The 26,122-nt window shown below is 35.4% G+C and overlaps 4 protein-coding genes across 4 annotated transcripts; 2 read left to right on the top strand and 2 right to left on the bottom strand.

The window, feature by feature from the left end:
* The first annotated feature begins 680 nt into the window (after window positions 1-680).
* On the top strand, window positions 681-4,042 carry LOC149384148 (ceramide synthase 1 LOH3-like). Its single transcript, XM_089628496.1, has 6 exons — window positions 681-1,157; window positions 1,799-2,028; window positions 2,609-2,764; window positions 2,847-3,032; window positions 3,161-3,345; window positions 3,819-4,042. The coding sequence occupies exons 1-6, from the start codon at window positions 1,020-1,022 to the stop codon at window positions 3,848-3,850; spliced, it is 927 nt and encodes a 308-aa protein (XP_089484622.1). The 5' UTR covers window positions 681-1,019; the 3' UTR covers window positions 3,851-4,042.
* A 23-nt stretch (window positions 4,043-4,065) lies between these two features.
* PK3 (serine/threonine protein kinase 3) lies at window positions 4,066-7,227 on the bottom strand. Its single transcript, XM_089628495.1, has 6 exons — window positions 6,814-7,227; window positions 6,239-6,381; window positions 5,592-5,735; window positions 5,182-5,367; window positions 4,691-4,815; window positions 4,066-4,599 (listed from the first exon to the last, which is right to left on the bottom strand). The coding sequence occupies exons 1-6, from the start codon at window positions 7,025-7,027 to the stop codon at window positions 4,368-4,370; spliced, it is 1,044 nt and encodes a 347-aa protein (XP_089484621.1). The 5' UTR covers window positions 7,028-7,227; the 3' UTR covers window positions 4,066-4,367.
* Window positions 7,228-9,404: 2,177 nt separating this feature from the next.
* Window positions 9,405-13,762, bottom strand: EMB1873 (porphyromonas-type peptidyl-arginine deiminase family protein). The gene is made up of 10 exons (XM_089629104.1): window positions 13,516-13,762; window positions 13,326-13,439; window positions 13,133-13,222; window positions 12,265-12,340; window positions 12,118-12,173; window positions 11,907-11,985; window positions 11,493-11,627; window positions 11,169-11,401; window positions 10,666-10,827; window positions 9,405-9,819 (listed from the first exon to the last, which is right to left on the bottom strand). Exons 1-10 carry the CDS (start codon window positions 13,600-13,602, stop codon window positions 9,730-9,732), a joined length of 1,122 nt encoding a protein of 373 aa, XP_089485230.1. The 5' UTR covers window positions 13,603-13,762; the 3' UTR covers window positions 9,405-9,729.
* A 2,956-nt stretch (window positions 13,763-16,718) lies between these two features.
* Window positions 16,719-19,644, top strand: EMB175 (Pentatricopeptide repeat (PPR) superfamily protein). Its single transcript, XM_089627990.1, has one exon. It carries the CDS (start codon window positions 16,719-16,721, stop codon window positions 19,413-19,415), a length of 2,697 nt encoding a protein of 898 aa, XP_089484116.1. The 3' UTR covers window positions 19,416-19,644.
* The last annotated feature ends 6,478 nt before the right edge of the window (window positions 19,645-26,122 follow it).

The raw sequence follows: 26,122 nt of genomic DNA, 5'->3' as shown, positions 1-26,122 counted from the left end.
GCCTTAGGTCAGGGCCGGCCTGGAAATGAGTAAGAGATGCTCTAAATATAAAAATTTAAGACTACAAAAATTTAGTTAAAGGTTGATCAAACCTACTCGTACCTGTATTGTCGTGCACTTAAAACTTGTGGACATGAGTTAAGATGACCTTAACAATTCCTTCTTCTTTTTGATATTTTTTGCTTTCATATCCAATTCGAACCCACATGCACGTCATTTTAAGTGTTTATAACCGAGCTAGTCTCTCTTCTGCCAACATGACCTCAACACGAATGTTGGCTTCGATGCTAGTATACCTTCCATTTAAGTATCAAAATTGCTACTAATGACATTTCTCCAACTCAAATAGGAGACCTTCAAGCCCTCGCACCAGTCCACTTAAATCATAATAATTGTGGAACTTCAAGGTTCTTAACTACTTGGTCTGTGGGATTTGTTCTTTTATAAGTTTGAATTTTGAAGTATTTTGTATGATCTTGATGGGAAGTCATCTCCAAATTGAGTGTTCATAAATACATATTTATCCAAGTTAATTTATCTCCAAATTCAGTGTCATTAAATAGCTTTAAATGAATAAATATATATTAACTGCATTTTCAAACCACCCTCTACCTAGTTTGGAAAAAAAAAAAAAAAAAAAAAAAACAAAGAACAACCCAATTATGAACCAAATCTTTAGTATCTCATTACCTACCCTGCTCTCTGACAAATGAAGATCAGAATTCGAATAATAAAACCTAAAAATAGACACAAAATCCTCTTCAATTAAAGACATTCACAGTTCCCAGAAAGAAAGAAAAAAAAAGTGATGTCATAATCATCTAGTTGTGTTATTTTTTTTATTTTATTTTTTTGGTAAAAAGTCAAACGCACCATCACATGTTATTCAACAGCACATGTTTACGAAAAGCCATCATTCATTCCGAAGTTTATTCATCTATTTTTATCAACAACAAACTCTGCTCTTTTTCTTTTCTTTCTTTCTTTTTATTTTTTTTTCCTAGGAAACGAAGTAACAAATGGGTCTCTCAGAAACTTTGGGTGCGATGAATTTGGAGAGCGAGTCATACCCTGCGACACAAGACTTCTTGGTCCTTCCTCTCTTCGCTCTCTTTTTCCCTTCTCTCAGGCTTTTTCTCGACAGACACGTCTTTGAGGTTTTTCGCTCCTCTTTTTCTTTTTCTTTTTCTTTATTTTGGCTATTCATTTCTCTTAATATTTAATGCTATTCATGGGTTTATGAGACACTAGAGCTTTGGGCGTTGATAATTAGTTTTATTATGACACGCTTTTGCTGAGAATATTTAATTCTCCGTTGTGATATATCACTTGGCAGCTATTTATTATCATTGGTTTGACTTGAGATTTTTCATGCTGTAATCTGTACTCTGGTCAGAAAGAAAATAATTAGTTAATACATTTGATCAAGAATACTCTGTACTCTGGTTAGAGATTTGAGAATCGAAAGAGCCAAGTTCATTGATTTATTCTGTATTATCGAAATTGCGTTCAGTAATATACTTTTCATCACAATACGGTGTTAGGACTTAGGATTTTAGGGGTATCAGAATAATTAGTGAATAATTTAGGGGTTGATATAGAATATTTATAAAATATATTAGCCTATTAATGAGGGAGATTATAAGAGGGAAAGGCATGAAAATAGTCTGAAAGTATTTTGTAAGGAAAAAAATTCCAGTTTGGAGAGCACGGACCTCTCGAATGTCCGATATCCTTTCCTTTCGTTTATATTCAAATTAATACAAATCTCTCGGTATCATTCTACTCGTTGGTGCAGCGAATAGCTCGGCGCCTCATATTCGGTCAAGGCCATTCTGAGCTGAACTTTGAAAGCCGCGAGAATAGGAAGAGAGTCAATAAATTCAAGGAGTCGGCGTGGAAATGCCTGTATTTCTTCACGGCGGAGATTTTAGCTCTTTACGTGAGCTATGACGAGCCGTGGTTTACCAACACAAAGTACTTCTGGGAAGGTCCCGGCAATCAGATATGGCCCGAACAGAAAATGAAGTTAGTTTCCTCCAAAATCATCATCATTCGCCGTTTACCATCTTAATAGTATGAGCTCATTTTGATTGTGTCAACAACAAGAACTTTACTCGTAGGAATATCCCATATCGAAAAAGCAAGACTTATAAAGCCATGAGAGCTATGATAGGCCCTCGATTTTAAACGGAGGTGCGGGGGTAAAAGGGTCCTTTAAGTATCTTTATTTATGTCAGGGATTATTATGGTATTTCTTTAATTTTTCTGGGATTTAATTACACGATTGGCAATAAGCCATGTGGGCTATAAGTAGCCGTCGGCCATTAGTGCTAGATTAAGTTTTGATTAGCCGTTCCTGTGACTTTCATTAATTATGTGAAACCTTGATAGCAATTTTCGTTCCAGGTCATATCAAGTTACTAATAGGAACTTAGATATTTGGGGTTGAATAAGATGGATTAGCACGAGAGATTAATGGGAAGAAGAGATTCTTTAGGGAGAGAACAGACCTCTCGAATGTCTGATATCTCTCGGTTCGCATCAGTTACTCATTTCATTGTCAGTTGGTTTTGATTATATATGTTCATCACGGTGTCTTTGGCAGATTGAAATTGAAGGCGCTGTATATGTACTCTGGCGGATTCTACATTTACTCGTCTTTCGCTCTCGTATTTTGGGAAACGAGGCGCTCCGATTTTTGCGTTTCGATGTCTCATCACATAGCGACGGTCATTCTAATTTCCCTTTCTTACACATTCAGGTACAATTAAAAAAAAAAATGTTTTCGCTACTTCCGTGTCTGGAAAGTCCCTTGTTTTTTTTTTATAAGAAACCTACTTCAGGTTTTCCCGCGCAGGTTCGATCATTTTAGCCCTCCATGAAGGGAGCGATGTGATCTTGGAGATCGCGAAGATGTCAAAGTACTGCGGCTATGAAGCGATTGCGAGCTTCATGTTTGTCGCCTTCGTTCTGTCGTGGACCGTTCTTCGACTCATTTATTTTCCTTTCTGGATACTTTGGAGCACAAGGTTAGTGTTTTTTTTTTTTTTTTCTGTATTGTCTTGGTGTGCAGAGAAGAGGAAATTCCTATTTTTTTTGTTTTTTTTCGTTTTTTTTTGTTTTCGGGTGGGTTTTCGATTCTTTAATTTGGTGGCAGCTATGAAGTTGTGTTGATTCTGGACAAGGAGAAGCATATGGTAACAAGTTCCATATATTACTATCTCTTCAACACTCTGCTATTCACTCTCCTCATTTGTCATTTCTATTGGTGGTTGTTGATGATTCGGATGCTCATTAAGCAAATTCAAGCGAGAGGCCAAATCAGTGACGACGTACGATCAGGTAAATTATTATTATTAATTTTTACCGTTTTATCTATTCATTGCCTTCAACTAAATTTTTTGACCTAAAGGGTCATCAAATATTGATTTTGTAGTATATTATCTAGAACCTAAGAAACTTAAAAACATATTTTTCAATTTAGTAACTTGTTAGCTTTATAAAAAAAAAAACTAGGTGAATTATATTCTAATCTTATAAACTAATAAAAGTTAAAACCGTTTTGCATGATTATGTTTGTGGTTGTGTTTTTATGAAACTTATTGAAATTATAAATGAAATATTTAAGTTTAGGAATTTGATTTCATTAGAAAGATCTAGGATTATTATGAAATAAAAGACTTGAATGTTATTAAGTCAATAGTTTGTTGACCATTTTACTCCTAAAATTAGTTTATTGACCAAAATGTCACACGCATAAATAAACTATATATGCGACTAACGTAATAAGATACTCTTGTATGATTTTCATGCAGATTCTGAAGGTGAAGAAGAGCATGAAGATTGAGCGCAGAGACAATAGAAACACGATATTACGATGATAGATTACATTTTTACACACCTTTTAGAATTTGTTCCCCATACTTTAGTTAGTCCAATTGACTAGCTTTTTTCACTCCTTGAGAGCTTCCAATATGATCAAAATATTGAACTTTGAAATAACCCTACTTTTTGCAAGAGTACAATTTCCAGAGCAAAACATCTTCAAATTTCACAACGCACTTGTTTAAGAATCAAAGATAATCAAATAAATAAGAATATATGGCATCACAATTATTCTGCTTTTTTTTACTGCCCGATCCAATCGAACGAACCTATAAAAGCCAATGAAAGGATGGCACAAGAACAGAAATAAAATCGTAAAAAAGGCAAAAAAATTACATCAATCATACTCGATTTCACAATAACTAATCCAATTTTTCCTATTTCATATATTGAGTACACGAATGTTGGATCGTAGGAAAGACATTAAACGGGTGAGCTTTTCAACGCGTATTTCACATTGTGTGTGCCATTATTTTATCTCATTGAGAGAACTTTGAGATCAACTTATCGACGTGAATGATGATATCATCGATGCGGGGCCGGACCGCGGCCTGAGGCTGAAGCATCCACGTCACGAATTGGCGAAGAGGCTCCGGGTATGGAGGGTTGGCGGGCCCGCCAGGCCATTTCACTTGGGCATTCACAACCGCCAATTGCAAGCTTCCTCCGGACTCTCCGAGTGCATACTCGAACGGAGATACTCCTCCGTGCCTGAACATACGTTGCAAATCATTAAATTTTAAAAGGATGTGTATTAAAAAAAAAAAAAAAAAAAAAAAAAAACTGAGGATTGGAATCTCACATTATTGCAAATAAAGTGCATCCTAACGACCAAATATCGGTTCTCTCGTCAATGTCTGCTTGACTGGGACAGTCCCACAACTCCGGAGCTCGAAAAGGTGCTGAACAATGCTCAGATGCCCATTCCTGTACAATCAGCAGCAATAGATAAACATTCGCACTGTTATGCATGTAATGATATACTTATTCTGGCACCTTAAAATCGTATCAACGGATAGTAAATCAAAGCTCAGTACAGGTTTTAGAGCAATGGGGGAGTGGCATTCAAACTTGTTTTGACTACCAGTCGAACCCAAACTGTGGGTCTGACCCCTTGACATAAGCATCGTGGGTACTTTATTTAACCAAGTTTTTTACGCACCTAAGTCTTTAAACATATGCTTTTATCTAATACACCAAAATCAAGGTAGATGGTAGAATCAACCACATAAACAGTTGTTATGTCACACACAAAAAAAGAAAAAAAAAAAAAAAAAAAAATGAAAGACGAACCTGCAACTTGAGGGCCTCTGAACGAGAACGGATCTGCTTCCTTGCCGGTCCAGCGCTGCCGAAATCCATCAGAATGGCCAGTGGCGGTTGCCCTTTTCTATGAGTTATAAGGACATTACCAGGCTTCACATCATTGTGAGCATATGGTGGATCTAAGCTGTGCATGTGCTTCAGTCCTGCGCAAAGCTGTCATATTGATTCGTGGGTTAATATTTTTTTGGCGCATAGAGGCTCGGATCAGAATTACGCAGAACTGAACTCATTTCTCAGATCAATACAGAAGAGTATACCTGGGACAAGCATAATCTACACAGCACTAACAGATACATTTGGTAATCACATATACAATGAGAACTTCATACAGAAATACCAAATATTATGTTGAAGGGGAAATGTCAAACTTTGTGTACCTGGCGGAAGATATGGAGAACGTCCAAGTTGGAGAAGTGCTCTTTTTTAGCTTTCATAGCGTTTGCATTATCCAATAATGTTCCATCCAAATGGACTGGGAATAGTAAGTACGCCTCGTGCTTCCAAGATCCCTCTTGTGTAGCCTTCAAATGGAAGAAAAATATAGCAGATATACACAAGTAAAAATTTGCACAATTAAAATATTTAAAAGAACTTGTACTAATTAAATTATCGTATCTGGTCATATGAGAAGATGTGCTTAAATGCAGAAAAGAATTCAGGTTGTGCTAGATAGCTAACGAACAAAAACTAGAAAACTGAAACTTAAAAGGTCAATCTTCTACTTTTTAACATCTCCCATGAGTCCCTTAAACATGACTCACAACCAGAAAAATACCATAATACCCTACGAGAGAGAAGCAATGCATATTTGGTTTTGTTTCTTCCTACTTTATTTGCAGAATTAAAAAAAAAAAACTCAATATCACAAGTAAACCAGTGGTTCAAGAAAAAAAAATACCAGACAGTAAAATTCAATACCTAAATAAAATGTCGAGAAATTTAACAAAAAAAACAGTTAGTGTGCGCTAAGAAATCGAGAGTCTATCAAATTTCCAAGCTAGATATGAGGAGGATTATTGAAAACCTTGACAGCAATAATGGCGTGATCAAGCAGTGGAAGCAAGTTAGGATGACTGAAGAGCGATGAGACACGGATCTCCTCTCTAACCAATTCCAACTGTTCAGTGGTCTGAATGAGAACCTTCTTCATAGCATAAGTCCCATCATCTATGAATCCAACAAGATACGTACATGATTATTCAATATGATTCGCAGCCGAAAAAAGAATAAAATTTTAAAAATAACATTGAAATTAACAAATAATTTCCTCATCCTCAATATGAATTCAAGACACTACATTATGAATTAACAATTCGCATAAGATCACATCTTTGAAATTGCTGTCAAGGAAATCAGCGACTAAGAGCTAAAATAAAAATTCATCATCGAGTAAACAGTGCAGATCACTCATCACAAGTTAAATAAATATATAAAAAAAAAAAAAAAAATCTAAGATCTTCAAAATGAACAATATCACAGAGAACGCAAAGCGCGATCAATAAGAAAGCGATCTAGATCAAGCAATTGAAAGAGCACGAAAAAGAAATGAAGCCACAGATTCAGATTGTAGCTAGGAATCGGGAATGAAGAGAGGCGAACCAGAGAGATGAGAGGTGTCCTTGACTTTCTTGGCCAAGCCACCGGAATTGGCAGAGGAATTGTCGGCGACGATTTCTTTGACCAAAAAGACGTAAGCGAAACCGCCCTCGCCGAGCTGCCTCACGATCTTGAACCTGTTCTCGTTGATCCACACGTCCCCACCGCCATTAACGGCGTCGTACAGAGCGTTCAATCCCGAGAATGAACACCCCATCTTCTCCGATTTCTCTCTATGTATATATCTATCTGTGTATGTATGGATTTATATAATATGTGTGTGTCGGAAAGAGCGTAGTGAGAAACGAACGAAATTAAGGTCAATTTCTCTCTTTGGTGGTATTTTGGGATGTTTGTTTGTTTTTTAAGACTTCGTTTTGTTTTTCCCAATTACTGATTCATTTCGGGGTTTTTTTTTTTTTTTTTTTTTTTTAGAGAGGGTGAAAATGAAAATGAAAGAATCTGCGTGTGATTGTTTCGATTTTTGGGATCTATAAAAAATAAAATGAAATGTCAACTAGACACATGGATGTGCATTGCTTCGTATTTTTTGCATGCATCCCACAACTTGATTGATTTTGAGCACGGAATTTATTAAGAAAATAAAATCTATGCAAACCACTTTAGAGAATTAATCATTAGAAATTATAGATTAGATACATCATATATGTTTAATTATGAGAAAATGACATATATATCATGTGTTTAAATGAAATGTCGAATTCAATTTTTTGTTTTAAAAAATGTTGAGTTTGTACTCTATGTTTAATTAAACTGATGAAATTACACTCTAAAATAGATCATTATACTACAAATATTTCATATGTTGACTTTTCATTAATGTTTACTATGACATTTACATGTGAACCTTATTTTATCTTTATTCATTTGCTTCTTATAGACATATATGTAATTTATTATAATAATAAATAAATAAAAAATCGATCTCTGAAATATGAATATTGTAGAGAACACAGACAGAGAAAATTATAAAAATCGATATTAAAAAATTATCAAAATCACTGATTCGAGCGTGAAATTCAGAAATCAAAATCGCAGTTTGAGAAGTATGAATTTTATTAGCCTATTTTGATTTAATTCGATTTTAAAATTGGGAATTGGGGGTTATTTTTAAAAAATTAAAAAAAAAAATTATGGGACTATAAAGCATGGATGAAAGAGGGTAAAATGATATTTACGTATAAATATCATAGTCAACATTAATGAACAGTCAATAAAAAGATGATTTGTAGCACAATTATTTATTTATGATATAATTTCGTCATTTTATTTAAACGTAAGTCACAAACTCGATATTTTAAAAAATTATAAACTCGACATTTTTATATATGTCATTTGCTCTTTAATTATTCATTTTAATTTCAGAAGTTATGATTTTCTAATTTACCGGTGTAGTAAAATAGCGTAATCATTTTAATTCCACGTGTTACTGCATTACGTTTTAGTATTTTTCATTTTTTTTTTACATTTATTACATATATAGTGTATTTGTCTATGGAACTATTTATTTAATGTGAGATGTAATGCTCAGATATAATAGTAGTTATGAAAGATAATTTCGGGGTTTTTTTTTAGATCTCTAACTATTTATTACTTTTAAATGAACTTTAAGTAGTAAACAATTTCATTAAATTTTTAATTTAATAGCTATTTAACTTTTTTTTCACTGTACTAAAATTTAAGTAATAAAGTCAAAGAAAGCATTTAAGTGGTCATTTAATGTGGACCTAAAGTTGTAACAATTTGCCATCAGCCAAAGCATCGCCACGTGAATAAAGGCAGCAGCGTGAGAAGACTTCGATTTTATTGTAAAATAAGACCTATTATTTCTTATGTTGTTGCATTTGCCTACGTTTTATTAAAAAAAAAAAAAAAATGTGATTTTCATACCGTCGAATATGAAACATGATGTAGATGATAATTTTATGTTCATATCTTTAATCGTGTTTGCATAAATAATTATTAGAATTAAATTCGACTATTTATTAATCATATTTGAAGATTAGATTCAAATCTGACCGTTTATTTTTTTACAGACTTATAATCGTTTAAATTAAATCATTTAATAGTCATGTTGAATGAGTTATTTAATCGTGTTTAGACATTCCGACTCAATTAATTGCGATTAAATTATCAAAAACATAATAGTCATAAGAAAAAGAAAATCTTGACAAAATAAAATCATCACAAACATAGTAGTCATAGAAAAATATCACTCCAAAATACAATCATATTTCACAAAAACAAATAAAAAAGACATATGAATAGTTTATAGTCAATATGAATAATTGAACCTTCAGATTCTACATCCTCGTCATGTAACTTAAATTTCAAAACGTATTTTATGAAACCATCGGCTTCTCCATTTCATCCTACATAAATTTTATAATTTGTTAAATATATCAACACAAAAATAAATTCAATACTAATAAAACTAAAATGATAAAAAAAAATTTAAAAAAAATACACAATTACCATAAAACCAATCACGAGTGCAAACTAATGTCTCGACTGTGCTAGGTATAAATCGGCTACGATATGCATCCAAAACTCTACCGCCGGTACTAAACGAAGATTCCGAAGTGATAGTTGAAACGGGAACGGCTAATACATCACGAGTCATTGCCGCAACGATGGGATTCTGACATTCATTAACTTCCGATAAGCGAGGATGTCTAAATCGATGTTCCCATTCATTTTTTGGCTCTTCTAAATAAACTTTAAATTGAGTTTCTGGTTGAGAACATGTAAATTCTGAGGGAGACATGTCATCAAACTCTTACATTAAATAATTAAAATAAATCAATACAAGTTTTTATATATAACTAAGTATAAGATTTATAAATAAAATAAAAATTATATGATGATTGAACCATCAATTCTTGTGTGGTGTGGGAATTAGAGTGGAAAAGCCGGTTGTTGCTGGGTAATGCAGTGTATATTCCCGCCAGCTAACACAATCTCTCTTGCCCCTTCAATACCCACAACCTGAAAAACCACAATCAAACCATTGACACACACATTTTTTTAAGTGTCACAAACAATCTCATTTCATTGACCTCATGATTTTATGTTTTCATTAAGAGACCACTCTATATTAACAAAAATACATAAATCGATATTATTATTGATGATTGAATTGGTGATCATCAAATGATTAAGCTTACAAAGTGGTAATGGACCCTCAATGACCTATATATGATATTAAAAAGACAATAAAATTATATGAAAAATCTCACGGACTACGCCACTTGAAACGTTGGATTTGCGATCTAGTCAACGTTTCAAGCATGTTTAAAATCTAGCCACGTTTAGTGATGTGGCGTCATTAATCATATAGCATTTTACATCATTGAAATTAAGGGCGTTATAGTTAAATAGCAAATTGAAATTAATGAATTTACAAAATAGTCAAGGTTTGTCGACTAGTGAAATTGCTAAAACGTGCTAGGAACCAAATTTCAATAACTTTTTTTGACCATGTGACTACATTTTTTTAAAGTGGTAAACTACTTATATAAATCGTCAAAAATTTTAATGGCGTTGTAATTTTGGCTATTTTATTGAAATTTTGGCTATTTTGCTAGTCAATTAATTTCGAATGACTATTTTGAACAATTTATCTAAAAGTTAAATGACCGGAATTTGGGTCTTCTGCTATTTGAGCTTGAAGTACTTGTCTTTTCTAGCTTAGATTCTGCAATCTTGCTACTTTTCTGTGAATGAGTTTGTTATTATAAAAGCACATCTTGTCAAGGACCAAAACGTTGTTTGTACAAAGATTGACCTCGTAATTTAAGCTATTTGAAATGAAATTTAAATTCATTGGCTTACTTGGTGATTGGGAAAGGCTTGAGATAGGACGCGCATAGCTTCGTCGTCCCACTTCTTATCCCCAAATTGTGGGGCAACGATTCCTCCGTTAGCAATGTAGAAATTCACATACGACGCAGCAAGTCTCACGCCCTCGAGTCTTGGTTTAGCTTCATTTTCCATCTATTATAGATTAAAAGTTTATAAATCCTATTCAACTACTGATTTATCCAAAAGTAGACTGATATTTCTTCTCTGGGAAGTTTACATTATTGCCTTAAAGTAACACACAATAAATGACTTTTTATCATCACTTTTTCATGTTGACATTTTTTTATCACTCATTTTAAAGTAATTGCACAACCAAGATTCCGAAAAAGAGAGATGAAATTAATTAAAAAAAAAAAGTTGTTTATAGTCATAATGATGTGTGTTTCTCATCCTTCTTCGGTCTTGTGATTCGCATGAACATATAAGTTACACCCATAGATTATTCAGCAGAAGAGATTTAGTTTTAGCACTACCTCTTTAACTCCATTAGACTCTTGCTGGGTCATGTACATCGGTCCCGGTACATGGATCTTTATGATGTCGAGTTTCCTGCCACAAGCATCGGTAGAATCACGAAGAACCGAAAAGGCCTCAATAGATCTCTCGTACTGAGGATCAGATTCATCGTCGGTCCACGAAAGCATGACAACTCCGGGTCTCACAAAGCAGCAAAGATTGTCAATATGGCCATTCGTGTCATCATCACCTGATACAAACACCAAACTCGTTAAACATCTTTAATCAGCGTCCCAAAAGATCACAAAATAATAAATAAACTTCTCAAAGTGATTATGTACCATACAGCCCTCGAGGTAACCAAATAACTTTTTTGACTCCGAGGTATGACTTTAGTACGTCCTCTATTTGCTCCTTTGTCAAATCCGGATTCCTGTTCTTATTCAACAGACACTCTTCCGTGGTAAGGCAAGTTCCTGGAGAGAGGCAATAATGTAACTATTTGTACTCGAAGAAAAAAAAAGAAAAAGAAAAAAAGCATTCATTGGATACAAGTGTGTACCGACCACGGGTTGAAAAAGACATATCATTCAGCAACTTTTATCAGAGAAAGCTCAGTAGAAAAGTTTCTGGGGCAACTTTTTATTCCATATAATAATTGCATAATTACTAAGAAATTTGAATGTGAGAAGAATCAATTATTGTAGTCTTTAACTTTTCCATGGGAGAAAAGAATAAATAAAATACATATTCACCTTCTCCATCGACATGTATGCTTCCACCTTCTAGAATCACAGACTGTGGAAATCTCGGAACCTTCTCAATTTCGAGAATCTAATATGGCAAACAACGAAAGTTAGTTTAATGAATCAACAGCTTCTTGGTAAATAAGATAACACATAAATAAGAACTTCACTATTTCATAAAGAAAAAAGCGAAATATAAGTGATTTGTAAGTAAATGGACCTTCCGTGCAACAAGAAGGTCGAGGCTCCAATCTTGATAACACCCTTCTTCACAACCTGGAAATAAGTTCAGATCATTTCCTTTTTTTGAAAATACCAAAAGAGCTTGATATTAACATTTTTTTTAATAAATAAACCAGGATCTTACCACCCCAACTATTGAAATTCCAATCAATGCCCGCGATTTTGTATTCCGAGCTAGAATCGCTTCTTCTTAATACAAACTAAAAAAAGGCGAATCGTTCGTTTTTAATACAAGAAAAACCATTGGTTTTCAAAGCAATCACGAGAACAGGGTGATAAGAACCTTCAATATTCATTAATTCATAGACACAAAATCAGAAGATAATAGAGTATTCCAGAGACCTATAACACTCCCAAAAATAAATTCCTTCATTTCCCTCTCTATAAACTCATATATTTCCTTCCTTTCTCACACTCATATATTCCCTCTCTACACAAGAAATTGATGGAACCACATGGAAATATCCCCACAAATAATCAATCGGGTAAGTTAGTCAGCCAACTAAAGAAAAAGAAAAAAAAAACTTGTATTGATCAATTATGTTTTTTTTTTTTTTTTTTTTTTTTTTTTTTTTTTTTTATGTTTACAAAAAGAAAAGGAAAAAAAAAACGTCATTGACCTAGAGTACATGACAAGCACTCAAGTCTTTGGAAAACCCTCCTCCGATCACCACCTATCGTTGTGGCGGAAAATTTCCTCCTCTAAAAAATCTGGTGTTCCTTTCGCACCAAGTACAGTCACACAGTTCTCCATAGATATCATGTCAGAAGAGACCTACTCTTTATCAAGTATTCAAAAGGGAATCGCTTAATAGTTCTCAGATCACACTATCCGAGATTTTCTTGATCGTTTTCCCAGCTGCATCACTCAGAACTATTCTAAAACCAATCCGTAACTAACAACTTATTATTACAATGACCCCAAATACATCATATCATATCACAGACAGAGCTTCAAGAAAAAGAAGAAAGAAAGAAAGAAAAAAGCTTACAGTAGGACCGGAATCACGAAACCAGGAATCATTCATACTCATCTCAACAACCCTGATGTGTTTCGGTAGCTGACCCCGAGCATTGTTCCACTGAATAAACAGCAAATGAAAAACACAAGAGTCATGATTTCCCAATTTTCCATACCTAAAAAAAAAGTACCGTATTTTTTTTTTTTAATTCAATATGACGAACCTGATTAGGGCTTGCACAGACCGTGACGGGCTCAAACTTGGAAATCGCCGAAGCTACCTTGACGAACACGTCTTGAGCGGGCACGCCGTGTTCTCTCCAGTTATCTGGGCGCTCCTGTAAATCGAAAGAATTCCTGATTAGATCACAAAAAAGGGAAAAAAAATGAAGAAAAAAAGGGAAAAGAACTGACCGGCCAACCAATCCAACACTGCGAATGGGGTTCCCACTCTGCGGGCATGCGGAATCCATGGGAAGCTGGACTGCCTTCAATATCCATATTTGGACTATATCTATAGGCTCTCTCTCTCTATCTCTCTCTCTCTCTCTAAAGCTGTGTAGCGATGAAACAGCTTTTGGTTTGCTAACGCGAGGTTTGCGAATGGGAATCAGCGAGTGGGCTCCCAAGGAGAAAAAGGGCGGAATACACTATTATTGGTATACGGATAGTCATAATAATTTTAATAATGCTATCAATTTAAACCGATTTAAAGTTATTGAGAAAATATCACGAGTACCCTTCGCGTTTAATCGAAATACGAGATTTATCCCTTTTATTTCTAGAAATATCAGACATATCCATTTAGTTTAATATAAATGATATATACATCCCCTAAAAAATGTTAAATTACAAATATCATCCTTTTTCGTTTATTTTTTACAAAAAAATAATTTAAACTCCCCAAAATACCCTTAATGAAATAATTTTTTATTTTCTATTCTATATACAAAAAAATTAAATTAAAAAATTTCTTTATAAAAAGTTAATGATTTTTTTTATAAAGAGAGATTTTGATTTTTTTTTAAATAAAACAGTAAATAAATATTTATTCTATTAAGGGTATTTTTGGGAGTTCAAATTTTTTTTTTTTGTAAAAAATAAACGAAAAGGGTGATATTTGTAATATAACATTTTTTTAGGGGAGATATATGTCATTTATATTAAACTGAAGGGATATATCTGATATTTCTAGAAATAGAAAGGATAAATCTCGCATTTTGATTAAACACGAGGGATACTACCGATATTTTCCCTTGATATATTGAATAACGACGGGTATATCGACAATTTTCATACTAAATATGTATAAAGTAAAAGTTTATATATACATATGTATCATAATATTACTTCCACATTTTTTTTAATTCTTAATAGTAAATATAAAAAATGAACTCCATTTATTTCTTATGTAATTTTTTTTTTATTAATTCAATGTTATTTTTGCAAACTAAAGAACTTAAATTCAGGACTTTCATGTAAACACACATATTTCTCTATTTTTTTTTTTCATGGATCTTTATTTCTATCAAATCCACAAAATTGTTTGCATATTTGACATAGGTCCATTTTTGTTTGTTTTTGGACGTTAGGGCCTCTCGTCCCATTCCCTTTTTATTGTGTGAACCGTAGCCGCGAAATAAAATACTAAGTTAATATGATCTATAAAAATGCAAGTCTACAACATAGTTTCAATGATTTTTGAGTATTCCGAGACGCCGGATAGTCACGAATACGCAATTGAGCAGCGACTTTTGGCGCGAGAAGAAGAAATATCGGTACGTGATGCATTACTAAGTAAAAAGAATATCGATCTTTATCGGTAATTAGGGTGTTGTGGTTATTTCTATATCGAGCCTCCCTAATTTCCAATGTACCGACGGTATACCGAGGTATACTGTCAGTATTTTAAACCGCCCGACGGACATGATTGGATATAAAATTAGAAGGAATATTCGCTTCATAATCTAGTCAGCTTAAATGTCTCAATATTTTTTTAAACAGTAAAACTGACCTTTATTATTAAATTTGTGAGGATAAACCATGACAACGAAAGCAATACGATGAGTTTCTAACATCCACGGTACATTAGAATTGTAATTTAAGGACTTCTTTGCAAGAGTATCTGCCGACACATTGCCCTTCCAAGAGACATGGTTGCATCGGATTCTCCCCAGTCAAGCGCGTCCCTATATATTCCTAAAAAAATCCGATTCGTGCGGATTCCTCCTCCAACTAAAAAAAAGAGATCTTGGCGTAATTACCACATGTGAAATTGAGCATCATTTTTAGCCCACTTATTTCTCGAGAAGAAGTGGGAAGCTGTCTTCTAGAAATTTTTTAATATAAAAATCATCGAATTAATTAATTTCCATGATCGCACGCATGCAATCCATCTCCAACAAGTCATCTTTGACGGCAAGAGATCAAGCAAAGAGCAAGACTTTTTGCAAAGCAAGACATTCAGCCATAAACGGGTCGTGGAGGACGAAGGCCGCAACAACACTACCATGCAGGCAGTTGCGGACCACAACTCCTAGACCCAGTGTTGGAGCCACATTGGGGGGGAAGGAGTGTCACACCCCGACGAGTCATTTCTAAAGTCATTTTCCTTGGTCATGTTTTCAGCAGTTTCGGGATCATGGTTAATCCTGCAAAAGTAGAAGCTATAAAGCAATTGAATTAGCTGAATACGATTACTGGGGTAAGGAGCTTTTTAGGTCTTGCAAGCTACTATAGAAAATTTGTGGAATGATTTTCTAAGCTAATCATGTCCTTAACCTAATTGAATCGTAAGAGGCATAAGTTAATTTTGTCATAAACTTGTGAGAAAAGCTTTTTAGAATTGAAGAAAAGACTAACAATGCCAATACTTTTCATTCCTCGAGGAGTAGACGAATTTGCAACTTATTATGATGCATCTAAACAAGGTCTAGGTGAGATCCTTATGCAACATGAGCAGGTTGTTATCTATGCCTCGCGCCTGCTGAAGGACTACCAGAAGAGGTCACCAACCCATGATCTAGAACTCGTCGTTGTTGTGTTTGCACTAAATATTGGTGACACTACTTATACGGAGGTCACCAACGTACATATGCGTTTATAATAAATAAAATAAAAAAAAAAAAAAAAATCATGAGATGGTAATTTGAATAACACTTTTTTGATGATGTTAAAATTATCTTATTTTAAAGTAATTTTCATAATTTTTTTTATCATTAACTTATACCAAACAAGATAATCTTTGAGATTTTCAGGAATATGATTAACATTACTCTCAATCCCCAATCAAACATACCCTAAATTTCATAACAATCTTTTGGGCTATTTGAGTATCCATCTTCCATTAAACATGTATTAAAAATTGATTTGGGTACGTGAAGTTTTTTTTTTTTTTTGAAGGCAGCAGTGGGGGGTGGTCCCTGTGGATTTGGGTACGTGAAGTTAATGACATGTTACTCTTTTTTTTTTTTTTTTTTTAATAGAACATGTTACTCTTTTTAAAAAATAATAAAATTATATGTACATATTTATTTAGGAATAAAGATTAATCTTTGGAGCATGAATAATAATATGAGACTCTAATAATATACGCAGGAAAAAAATAATAAAAAATTATGGCTAATGTTATCTCACCGCAATTTTCTTCGGCAACTTCGCTACCGTTATCTCATCCGCCTTCTTCTTCATCTTCTTCTTCCTCAAGTCTCTCAGTCTTTCATTTCAAGCTCAGACCTCGTCGAAACCCTAACCATGTCTTCTTCTCCGCCTCTCAAGCCCAGTGCGTCGCTTCCCCCAAACCCTTTAGCCTCAATCAAGAACCGCTTTTCACCTCCGAGTTCTTCCACGACTATTCTTCGCTCACGCGCTTCGTGGATTACGACGTCGTCGATTTGTTCGAAGCGCTCAGAGTCTCGGTCCGTCTCGGCTATGTCGAGCTTGCCGAGGCCGTACACGCTTCGGTTGCGAAGCTCGGTGGTGATGGTGCTCTGTTCGGAAATGCTCTTATCTCGGCCTATCTAAAGCTAGGGTTTGTCTGCGAAGCTCATAAGATATTTTTGGGACTTTCTCGGCCTGATTTGACAGCTTTTACGGCTATGATATCGGGATTTTCGAAGTCGAGCCGCGAGGACGAAGCTATCAAGCTTTTCATGGAGATGAGAAGGCTTGGGATTGAGCCTAACGAGTACGGTTTCGTGGCTATCTTAACGGCTTGTATTCGGGTACTGGAGGTTCGTTTAGGGCTTCAAGTTCATGCCTTGGCGATCAAGACTGGATATTTGGGCTGCGTGTTTGTGGCTAATTCGTTGATGAGCTTGTACGTGAAAAGTAGACGTTTTGAATTCGCGGGCAAGCTGTTCGATGAAATGCCTCAGAGAGACTACCTCACTTCGTGGAATTCTGTTCTGTCGAGCGCAGTGAAGGAGGGATTGTATGGTAAAGCGTTTGAGCTGTTTCGTGCGATGCGGGAAATCGATGAAATCACGGTTTCGACTCTGTTGAGTGCTTGTGGTCGCAGGGGTGGTTCGGATAGAGGTAAAGAAGTTCATGCTCTTGCAATAAAGAGTGGATTAGTAGGGGATTTAAAAGTTGGTAATGCGCTAATACGATTCTACAGTACGTGTGGTAGGGTTGAAGATGTCACGGCTTTGTTCGAGCAAATGCCCGTTAGAGATGTTATAACATGGACGGAAATGATCATAGCTTATATGGGGTTCGGTTTGACGGATTCGGCTTTGGAAATATTCGAGAAAATGCCCAAGAGGAACTCTTATTCGTATAATTCAATCTTGGCGGGGTTTTGTAAGAACGGCCAAGGTTTCAGGGCGTTGGTGTTCTTCATAGCCATGATTAGCAAGTCTTTGGAGTTGACAGACCACACTTTGACAAGCGTTGTGAATGCCTGTGGCTTGCTCGGGGAGGCTAAAGTTGCTCACCAAATTCACGGGTTCGTAGTCAAATCCGGTTGCGGCTCAAATGCTTTTGTGGAATCGGCGTTGCTTGATATGTACGCAAGGTGTGGTAAGATGTACAACGTGAATATGATGTTCCAAAGATGGCCGATTCATCGCAGCAAGTCCATGATCTTGACCTCGATGATTTGTGGGTACGCCCGAGTTGGCAAGCTAAAAGCGGCGATTTCTCTCTTCCACGGTAGCCAATCGGACGGGACGATGGTTTTGGACGAAGTCGCCGCAACTTCGATTCTCGCTGTCTGTGGAAGCACCGCGTTCCTCGAGATGGGAAAGCAAATCCACGGCCTCACAGTCAAACTCGGGTTTTCGACGGATTTACAGCTAGGGAACGCGATTCTCAGCATGTACGCAAAGTGTTGGACGGTCGACGATGCGATCAAGGCGTTCGATTTGATGCCGAATCGAGACGTGGTGTCGTGGAACGGTCTCATCACCGCCCATCTTCTCCACCGAAAAGGCGACGACGCCTTGCTCGTGTGGTCGAAGATGCAAAAGATGCGCTTGAAACCAGACGAGCTCACATTGTCTCTGGTCATTTCGGCTTATAGGCACACGGCCTCCGATTTAGTCCACGATTGTCGTAAACTGTTTCGCTCGTTGAATACCCGTTACGGTGTTGATCCGAGCCCGGACCAAATCGCAGCTTTCGTCGGAGTTTTGGGCTTCTGGGGTTTCATGGAAGAAGCCGAGGAAGTGATCAACGGCTTGCCGTCCGAGCCCGACATGTCAGCGTGGCGAGCATTGCTCGACAGTTGCAGAATTCGCCGAAATACGAGAGTCGGTAAAAGGGTCGAGAAGCGAATCCTCGCTATGGAAGCTCGAGATGTGTCGAGCCAAGTGCTCGTTTCGAATCTGTACTCTGCTTCCGGAAGATGGCATTTCTCGGAAAGTATCAGACAGGGCATGAGAGAGAAGGGTCTCAGAAAACGACCCGGGCAGAGCTGGATCGTCCACGGGAACGAAATCCATTCGTTCTACGCAAGAGACAAATCCCACCACCAATCCAAGGACATACACAGCGGGCTCGAGATTCTGATCCGGGAGTGCCGAAAAGTCGGTTACGTCCCCGACCCGAGCTTTGTTCTTCACGACGCGGGGGAGCATCAGAAGGAGGATTTCCTGTTCCATCACTCAGCGAAGCTCGCCACAGCTTATGGAGTTCTAATGGCTGGCCCGGGAAGACCTGTCCGGGTCGTGAAGAACATCACGGTCTGCGGTGATTGCCACGCCTTTTTGAAATGCGTTTCCATTGTCACACGTAGAGACATATATCTTAGGGATAGCTCTGGTTTTCACTGCTTCTCTAGAGGCCATTGCTCATGCAAAGATTACTGGTGATAAATAAAAAAAAAAAAAAAACTCGTTTAGTTTGGTTCGCAGTGTTGTAGATTCAGAGCAGAAATGTATATTAGACTACGAACTGTTCTACGTGTACAGATCGTTACCTTTAAAATACATTTTTTTGTTCAAGTCACATCCTTCTTAATCAAATATAGTCCTAGCGTATGAATATATTGGAGTTTTGGAAGCATGAGAGAGTCAACTGAGAACAAAAACAGCATATTATGGGGCATTCTTTATCTTCTTTTTGAATGGAAGTATATGTGTGTATAATTTTTCGAATAGTTATTCGTTATATATATAAAATTGGAAAATAGCGTGTGAAAAGTAATTCTCTTTTTTAATGCAGTTAACTTTAATTTTAAAAGAAGCTAAGCCAGCCAGCTGAAAGTAGGCCTAGCTGAAAGCACACTCAAAAGTTTTGAAGGAAAATTCTCATGGTACATACAATCTAATAAGAGCCAATTACACGCAAAATAATCCATGTTCGTAGACCATTTCAGAAACGTTATTGATATATTATAGGACTCGCACTTCGTAATAAACAAGTCAAATCGTGAAAGGATCATCTAAGAAGTTACTAATCCGGATGATTATAGTTTTATGATATAGATCGCCTTTATTTTGATCATTATGTATCTCAATTAAATGATGAACATCAAACAATAACGAGTGAACAATCAACACATAAACTGTTTTTTTTTTTCTAGAGATTAAGTGTGGGATCGAATAAACTTTAGTGACAAAATTATTTTTCTAAACCACTAAGCACCTTGGATTATTTTGGACAGTAATATAATAAAGACACAAGAAGTGTTTGTAGAAATATGAGGCAGGACCAATCACCTTAGTCTATCTCCTATTCATTAACCTGAAATCGGATTCATGCAAGGTCTTACTTGATCCTAAAATTTTGGATCTTCATATAAATACCTCTTGGGTGTGCCACCACTACCTTTGTTATTCAAAATCGCAATCTTAATCCACGTGATAATTAAAGATGTACTCAATATCATAGTGACACCGTGCGGCCTAACTCGTGGGGCCGTGACCACCGTGCTCCGCGACAACCCCCTCTATGCCGCTAGGGCACCACCACCATACTCAAAGAGATATGAAACTGTGGTCTCTCTCTCTCTCTCTCTGCGCCCTCACTCTCTCCTCATCGCCTAGTCCGACCATCCTTTTGATCTCTATGTCGCATTGCCACCCGATCCTTACATGTGACCTCATCCGCCTTCATAACCCATCTGCCACCCTCACAACCCCTCTACCACCTTCTCATATGGACCTATGTTGCCTCACATCCCACGGAAACTCGAACTCTGCACCACTGATGCAAAGCTAGCAATGCCCACCCATAGGCTGATGGAATCATGCTTGGTATTGGACACGAACAATATCACTCTGATACTAAGTGATGGAAAAAATACGATTGGTATCTGACACGAACGATCAGTCTAATACTCTTTTTTGGGAAAACTTAGTTCTTTTATTCCCATATTGGTAGTTGAGATATTTTCTTTAAGTCATTATATCAAGTTCGCAGTCCGTAAAATTACTCCAAACCCTCATATCAGGATATTGGAGATCTTTATGTTTATTTAGGATATCCTTCTAGTAGATTTTCATTAAATCTAAACCATTAGATCATAACTACTAATTTCACTTTTACTCTCATCCATCCATTAGAAATATCTAAGGATTTATTTGTTCCTATATTTTCTCCTAGAGTATACGAACAAATAAAGAATAAATCTAGGACATTAAAGCCTCTCAATTTACCGCCCATCCCTATGTCCGATTCAGCTTGGGATTTTGATTTTCTATCTTGCTAAATCTAGTTAAAATTCACAGATAATCTTAGAAAAAGGACACTGAAAGAATGATCATTCAGCTAAGATCATTGTGTACTGATTTTACTATTGACTAGTGAAGTTTTTATCCACCGGGAGTATCATTCCTCTATACATAAGCATTATTGATTGAACCATGGGTTACCAATCTTGTCTCTTTACTTTCCTCATTTACCTTGGTGCATCAAATTGGTATAAATAATCTTGTCACATAACTTGTCTATTGACATCACAAAACAATAGATGCATAATTTCAATAGATAATAAAATCAAATAAAAAAACAAATAATTGGCTGCGTAGCCATCTTAAACACTAGCAATTTTTTTAGCCAACTTCTCGTTAATTTCCTGTAAATAGCCATATTGCTTACGTGGCAGCTTATTAATTAAATTAGGTTTACACTTTTGCCCTTATTTAATTCGCAGATTTTTTTAATTAGGCAGTTTTTTTTTTTCAAATTTCGAATCAAATAATGAAACCGAATAGGGAAGTTTTCAAATTTGAAATTTCCTGCAGATTTTGAAAGTTAATAGCCCATTTATTGTAACGTATTTGGAAGTTTTCAATGTTGACTTTAGGTAATTAGTATCTATTTTCGTGGCAATTCATTATGGATAAAATCTGTAAATATATTCTTCATTTATTGATATTATTTTGTCTTCCATATATTCATAATTTCCAGAATTTTCGTGCCCAAAATATTTCCATAATTTTTTTCAGTTTATTTACACGAATATACTGTAAATATATTTTGTATTTACAGTGAATATACTGTAAATATGCTTTGTATTTACAATGAATATACTGTAAATATGCTTTGTATTTACACGAATAGACTGTAAATATGTTTTCTATTTACACGAACACACTATTAATGTGAGGAACAACCAAAAAAAAAAAAAACTGTTCTTCGCGGAGTCCATGATTCCGATCGGGACCTTTGGACGCAGATCGCGGAGAGGAGGACGAAGTGAGAGGTGCCGGAGTCTTTCCCGGCGGCGAGGCTGTTCTTCGTGGCAGATCGCGGAGAGGAGGACGAAGTGAGAGGCGCCGGAGTTTTTCCCGGCGACGAGGCTATTTTTCGTGGCAGATCTGCCTCTCAGCGTGGAACGTCGAGAAGAGGACGAAGAACGAGAATATGAATGTATGAATGTTAAAACAAAAACGAAAATGTTGAGCATGCAAGGAAATAATCCATGCATACCTGTTTTTTTGGGTATTTCGCCGTCGGTGTTGATTTCTGTCTTAGATCTTCAAACGCGCGATAGATCCTCCGGTTAATGTCGAATCGCTACTTAGGGTTTCTGCAGTTTTTTTTCCCTTTTGGATTGTGTTTCGTTCGGTTACTTGTGATGGTTTTAATTTGGTTTAAATGAATATCCCACGAAATCCGCGCGAGTAGTTAATGCCGAAATCTGATTTATTTTTTTAATTAAATGAATATATTTCTTGGGCGGGAAACTGCTGGACATATGCGTCATTTCCGTCTGCTGTAAATAAATGACACTGGTTATTTACAGCATATTAACGAAAGGTGGGCTAAAAAGAATTGCTTATTTTCGGGAGGTCATTTAACTTAATTACCCTAAAAAAACTATGATTTAGAAGTGACAATCCTCTTCCAAATCTATTCGTGCTATATACCATGAATAAATTTAGACTTGGATCTAGTAGCGGAAGGCCGCTTATAAATCTGTTCTCACTATACCTCGGGAGATCATTCAGAAGCGACAAGTAGCTTGTACACAAGTCATTAGAATCTAAGTTATAAGCGACAAAGTGTCGCTTCTAATCTTTAGAAGCGACAAGTTGCTTTTAGTGAAATTATTAGAAATGGAGTACTTATTTCGCTTCTAAATGACTTTGAAAGTGACTTTTGTTATTTTAGAAGCGACTTTATCTGTTGTAGTGCTCATGTCTGGACCCATTTGCAGAGCCGTGTGCTCAAACCTTACGTTTGGGGTCATTTGCGTAGTTGAGGATCAAAACGCACTTCACATGCATGCCTGTTTGCATCGCCACCAACTCAGACATGTTGTCTAGGCCCATTCACGGAGTCGAGGTTTGGACTTTGTGTCCGTTTGTTGAACCTAGGACCCGGACCTCAGATATGGGGCTCGTTTGCCTGCCAAGATTAGGATCTCCTATCTAGTTCTGTTTGAGGATTGAGGGTCCGAACTTTGTGTATGTATCTCATGTTGAGACCTGCTTTTCGATGTCTTCATCGGTTTTTATGTTCGGTTATCATTTTTTAGCAAATGAAAATGTAAGTGTTTTGGTCAACTAATGCTATAACTTCTTTTATGAAATATATATTAATTCATCTTAATTTCTTAAATTGCTAAGATTTAGAATAGCCATAAACGTAATTTTTTTTTAAGGCGTACATATATTAAGTTAGATATCACTCAAATCCGTCATTTTACATCACAAGTATAAAATTTGTTGCCTATCCATGACTGCAATATTAGGCTAGTACTATCATATAGTTTTAATTTCTGCGCGTCTAGCTAAAAAAAAAAAAAAAAATCGCCTGATAAAAATAAAATTTAATAAATTTCCGACCTAACTGGGTACTCTCTCTCTCATATATATAAAAGCAAAATGTATCGATCGTACTATACATCTAGCCATTTTTGTACTATATGATAACTTGCATTACTCTTTGGTCGTACCAATTTCTAGATTATTTTCGTGGTCTAGTTTTCATGTGCTTCAATATAAATTCATGTCGTTGTACGACTGACGTGATGATCTTAATTAATATAGACATAATGTTCTATGCCGACACCTATAATTGTGATTACTGTACAATACTTCTTTACACGGTATCGATGCCAAAACATATTAGCGTCTGTTTCATTTACATGTGTCTCTATGGCTTTCAAAACTGTGTATACATAGAATCCAACCCCAAAGGATATAAAAGCCTAGAGAAGAGTTATAACCTTGCTGAGCGTGACAGCTTAAGAACCGTCATATTGGGGTATGTTTTCAGACATTTATTAACGATATCTCATCCAAACTGGTGAAGCCAGCTTGCAAATTTCCCTCCCTCTATCTCTCTCAATATATATATATATATATATATATATATAATATTATTTTTTAAAACCAAAAATTTGCAACCGCATGTATACAACTTGTAAAGTACAGGGGCGTTATCATAATGAAAGACAGATGATTAATTATTGTATAAAGAAATTTTCAAATAATGGATAAATTAGCTACTTATGCAAATCCTGATAATTCTCGTGATATTTATTTATTTTATTAATTAGCTACTTATGCGAATCCTAATAAATTTGTCCATTTCTAGCTTGTTAAAAGGTTCTATAGTGTAATCTCCAATTTTCAGCCTTGATCAGTTGTCCTAACTTAACTAGTACACGTACGTTTACTTGATTATATATCTCTTTATAGTTTTTATAAACCTTATATAACTTTCTTAATTTTTTTTTCTTAGTTTTATTAATAACCGAGTATCATAAAAAAAAACGGGAAAGGGGTTAGATTTCACTAGTTGATCTTATCCACCTTCTTCATTAGTTGTGAACAAACTTATTAATTAACCGGCCCACAATGTATATAATATAAATATATATCTATATGCGTGTGCGTGTGTGTAGATAGATAGATAGAGAGAGAGAGAGAGAGAGAGAGAGAGAGAGAGAGAGAGAGAGAGAGAGAGAGAGAGAGACTTTTTTCAATGAGAAATAAATAATGTAAAGCAATAAAGGTTACAAATAGATCTTCCTTGTTTTATTTTACCACCCAAATTATTAGTGTTCCCATGTGAACCATGAAGCACATTTTAAATGCAACTAGCTTTTTGTTTTGTTCGTAGCAATATATATAAATCTATAACTAGCTAGCGCCTATGTAGCTAAATAATTATAAACAAAACAAAACAAAAAATAACCATTTACTTAATCAACCCCGGCCCTCACGTGGGCGAGACATGACGACCAAATCAGGATCGCGATCGACCCAAAAACGACAAACAACAAAGAATTAGACAATGGGTCTCACATTGTCTGCCGATATACGTTTATTGAATAGTTCAAGAGAAAGTGGGGTTTTATAAGCTTTAGACAATTAGGGCAAACTATATGAACTATCCATGTTTAGACTTCAACTTTAGAAGTTATTGGTTTTGTATATTTTGTTGCTAGTCATTCATGGCGAAACCAAAATTCAAACTCATTTGATAAAAATATAAATTTTAAAAAAATTCAAGGGAGTATTTTTTTTTTTTTAAGAAAAGGTAATGATAAATATAAAATTTTAAAAAGATTCAGGGATGTGGAAGAATTTTTATTTTGGAGGGGACAAATATGAAAATCATATAATAATTTTGAGCTATACATCAAATAAAAATAATAAAAAATTACGTGTAAAAATGCAAATTTCAAAAGTTTACGGGAGACATATGCTCCTTTTGATTATACTTTTATTATATCCGGGGCTTGTTTAAATGACCAAACAAAATTACATATATAATTCTTCTAAAAAAAATTACATATATAATTAAGGAAAATGTATATGTTTCGATAGGTTAATTTCTATAAGAAAATAGGTATTAAAACTAGATTGTTGAGAATCCATGATTTTATTAGAGTTTAATTTGTTTGTCATAGTTTTGGATGACAAGGCGTTCAAATTTCACGTGCTTGGTAGATAAGCATTTAACATGCATTATATGCGTCCTAAAGAAAACTTTGCTAATGATTTAGTGTCCTTAGAAGGTAAGAGAAGTAGATGTAAATAATAAATAATAAAAAGGGTCTTTTCCAAAGTTAATGTGCAGGGAAGTAAATTCTGGGGAGGTTATTAGTCTGCTCACT

The sequence above is a fragment of the Urtica dioica genome, chromosome 10 (genome assembly GCF_054948205.1).
Source record: "Urtica dioica subsp. dioica isolate 48M chromosome 10, U.dioica_male_clone48M_v1_H2, whole genome shotgun sequence".
Classification (NCBI taxonomy): domain Eukaryota; kingdom Viridiplantae; phylum Streptophyta; class Magnoliopsida; order Rosales; family Urticaceae; genus Urtica; species Urtica dioica.
Note: the sequence above shows the minus strand (reverse complement) of the source record. Positions and strands in the feature narration are given on the sequence as shown.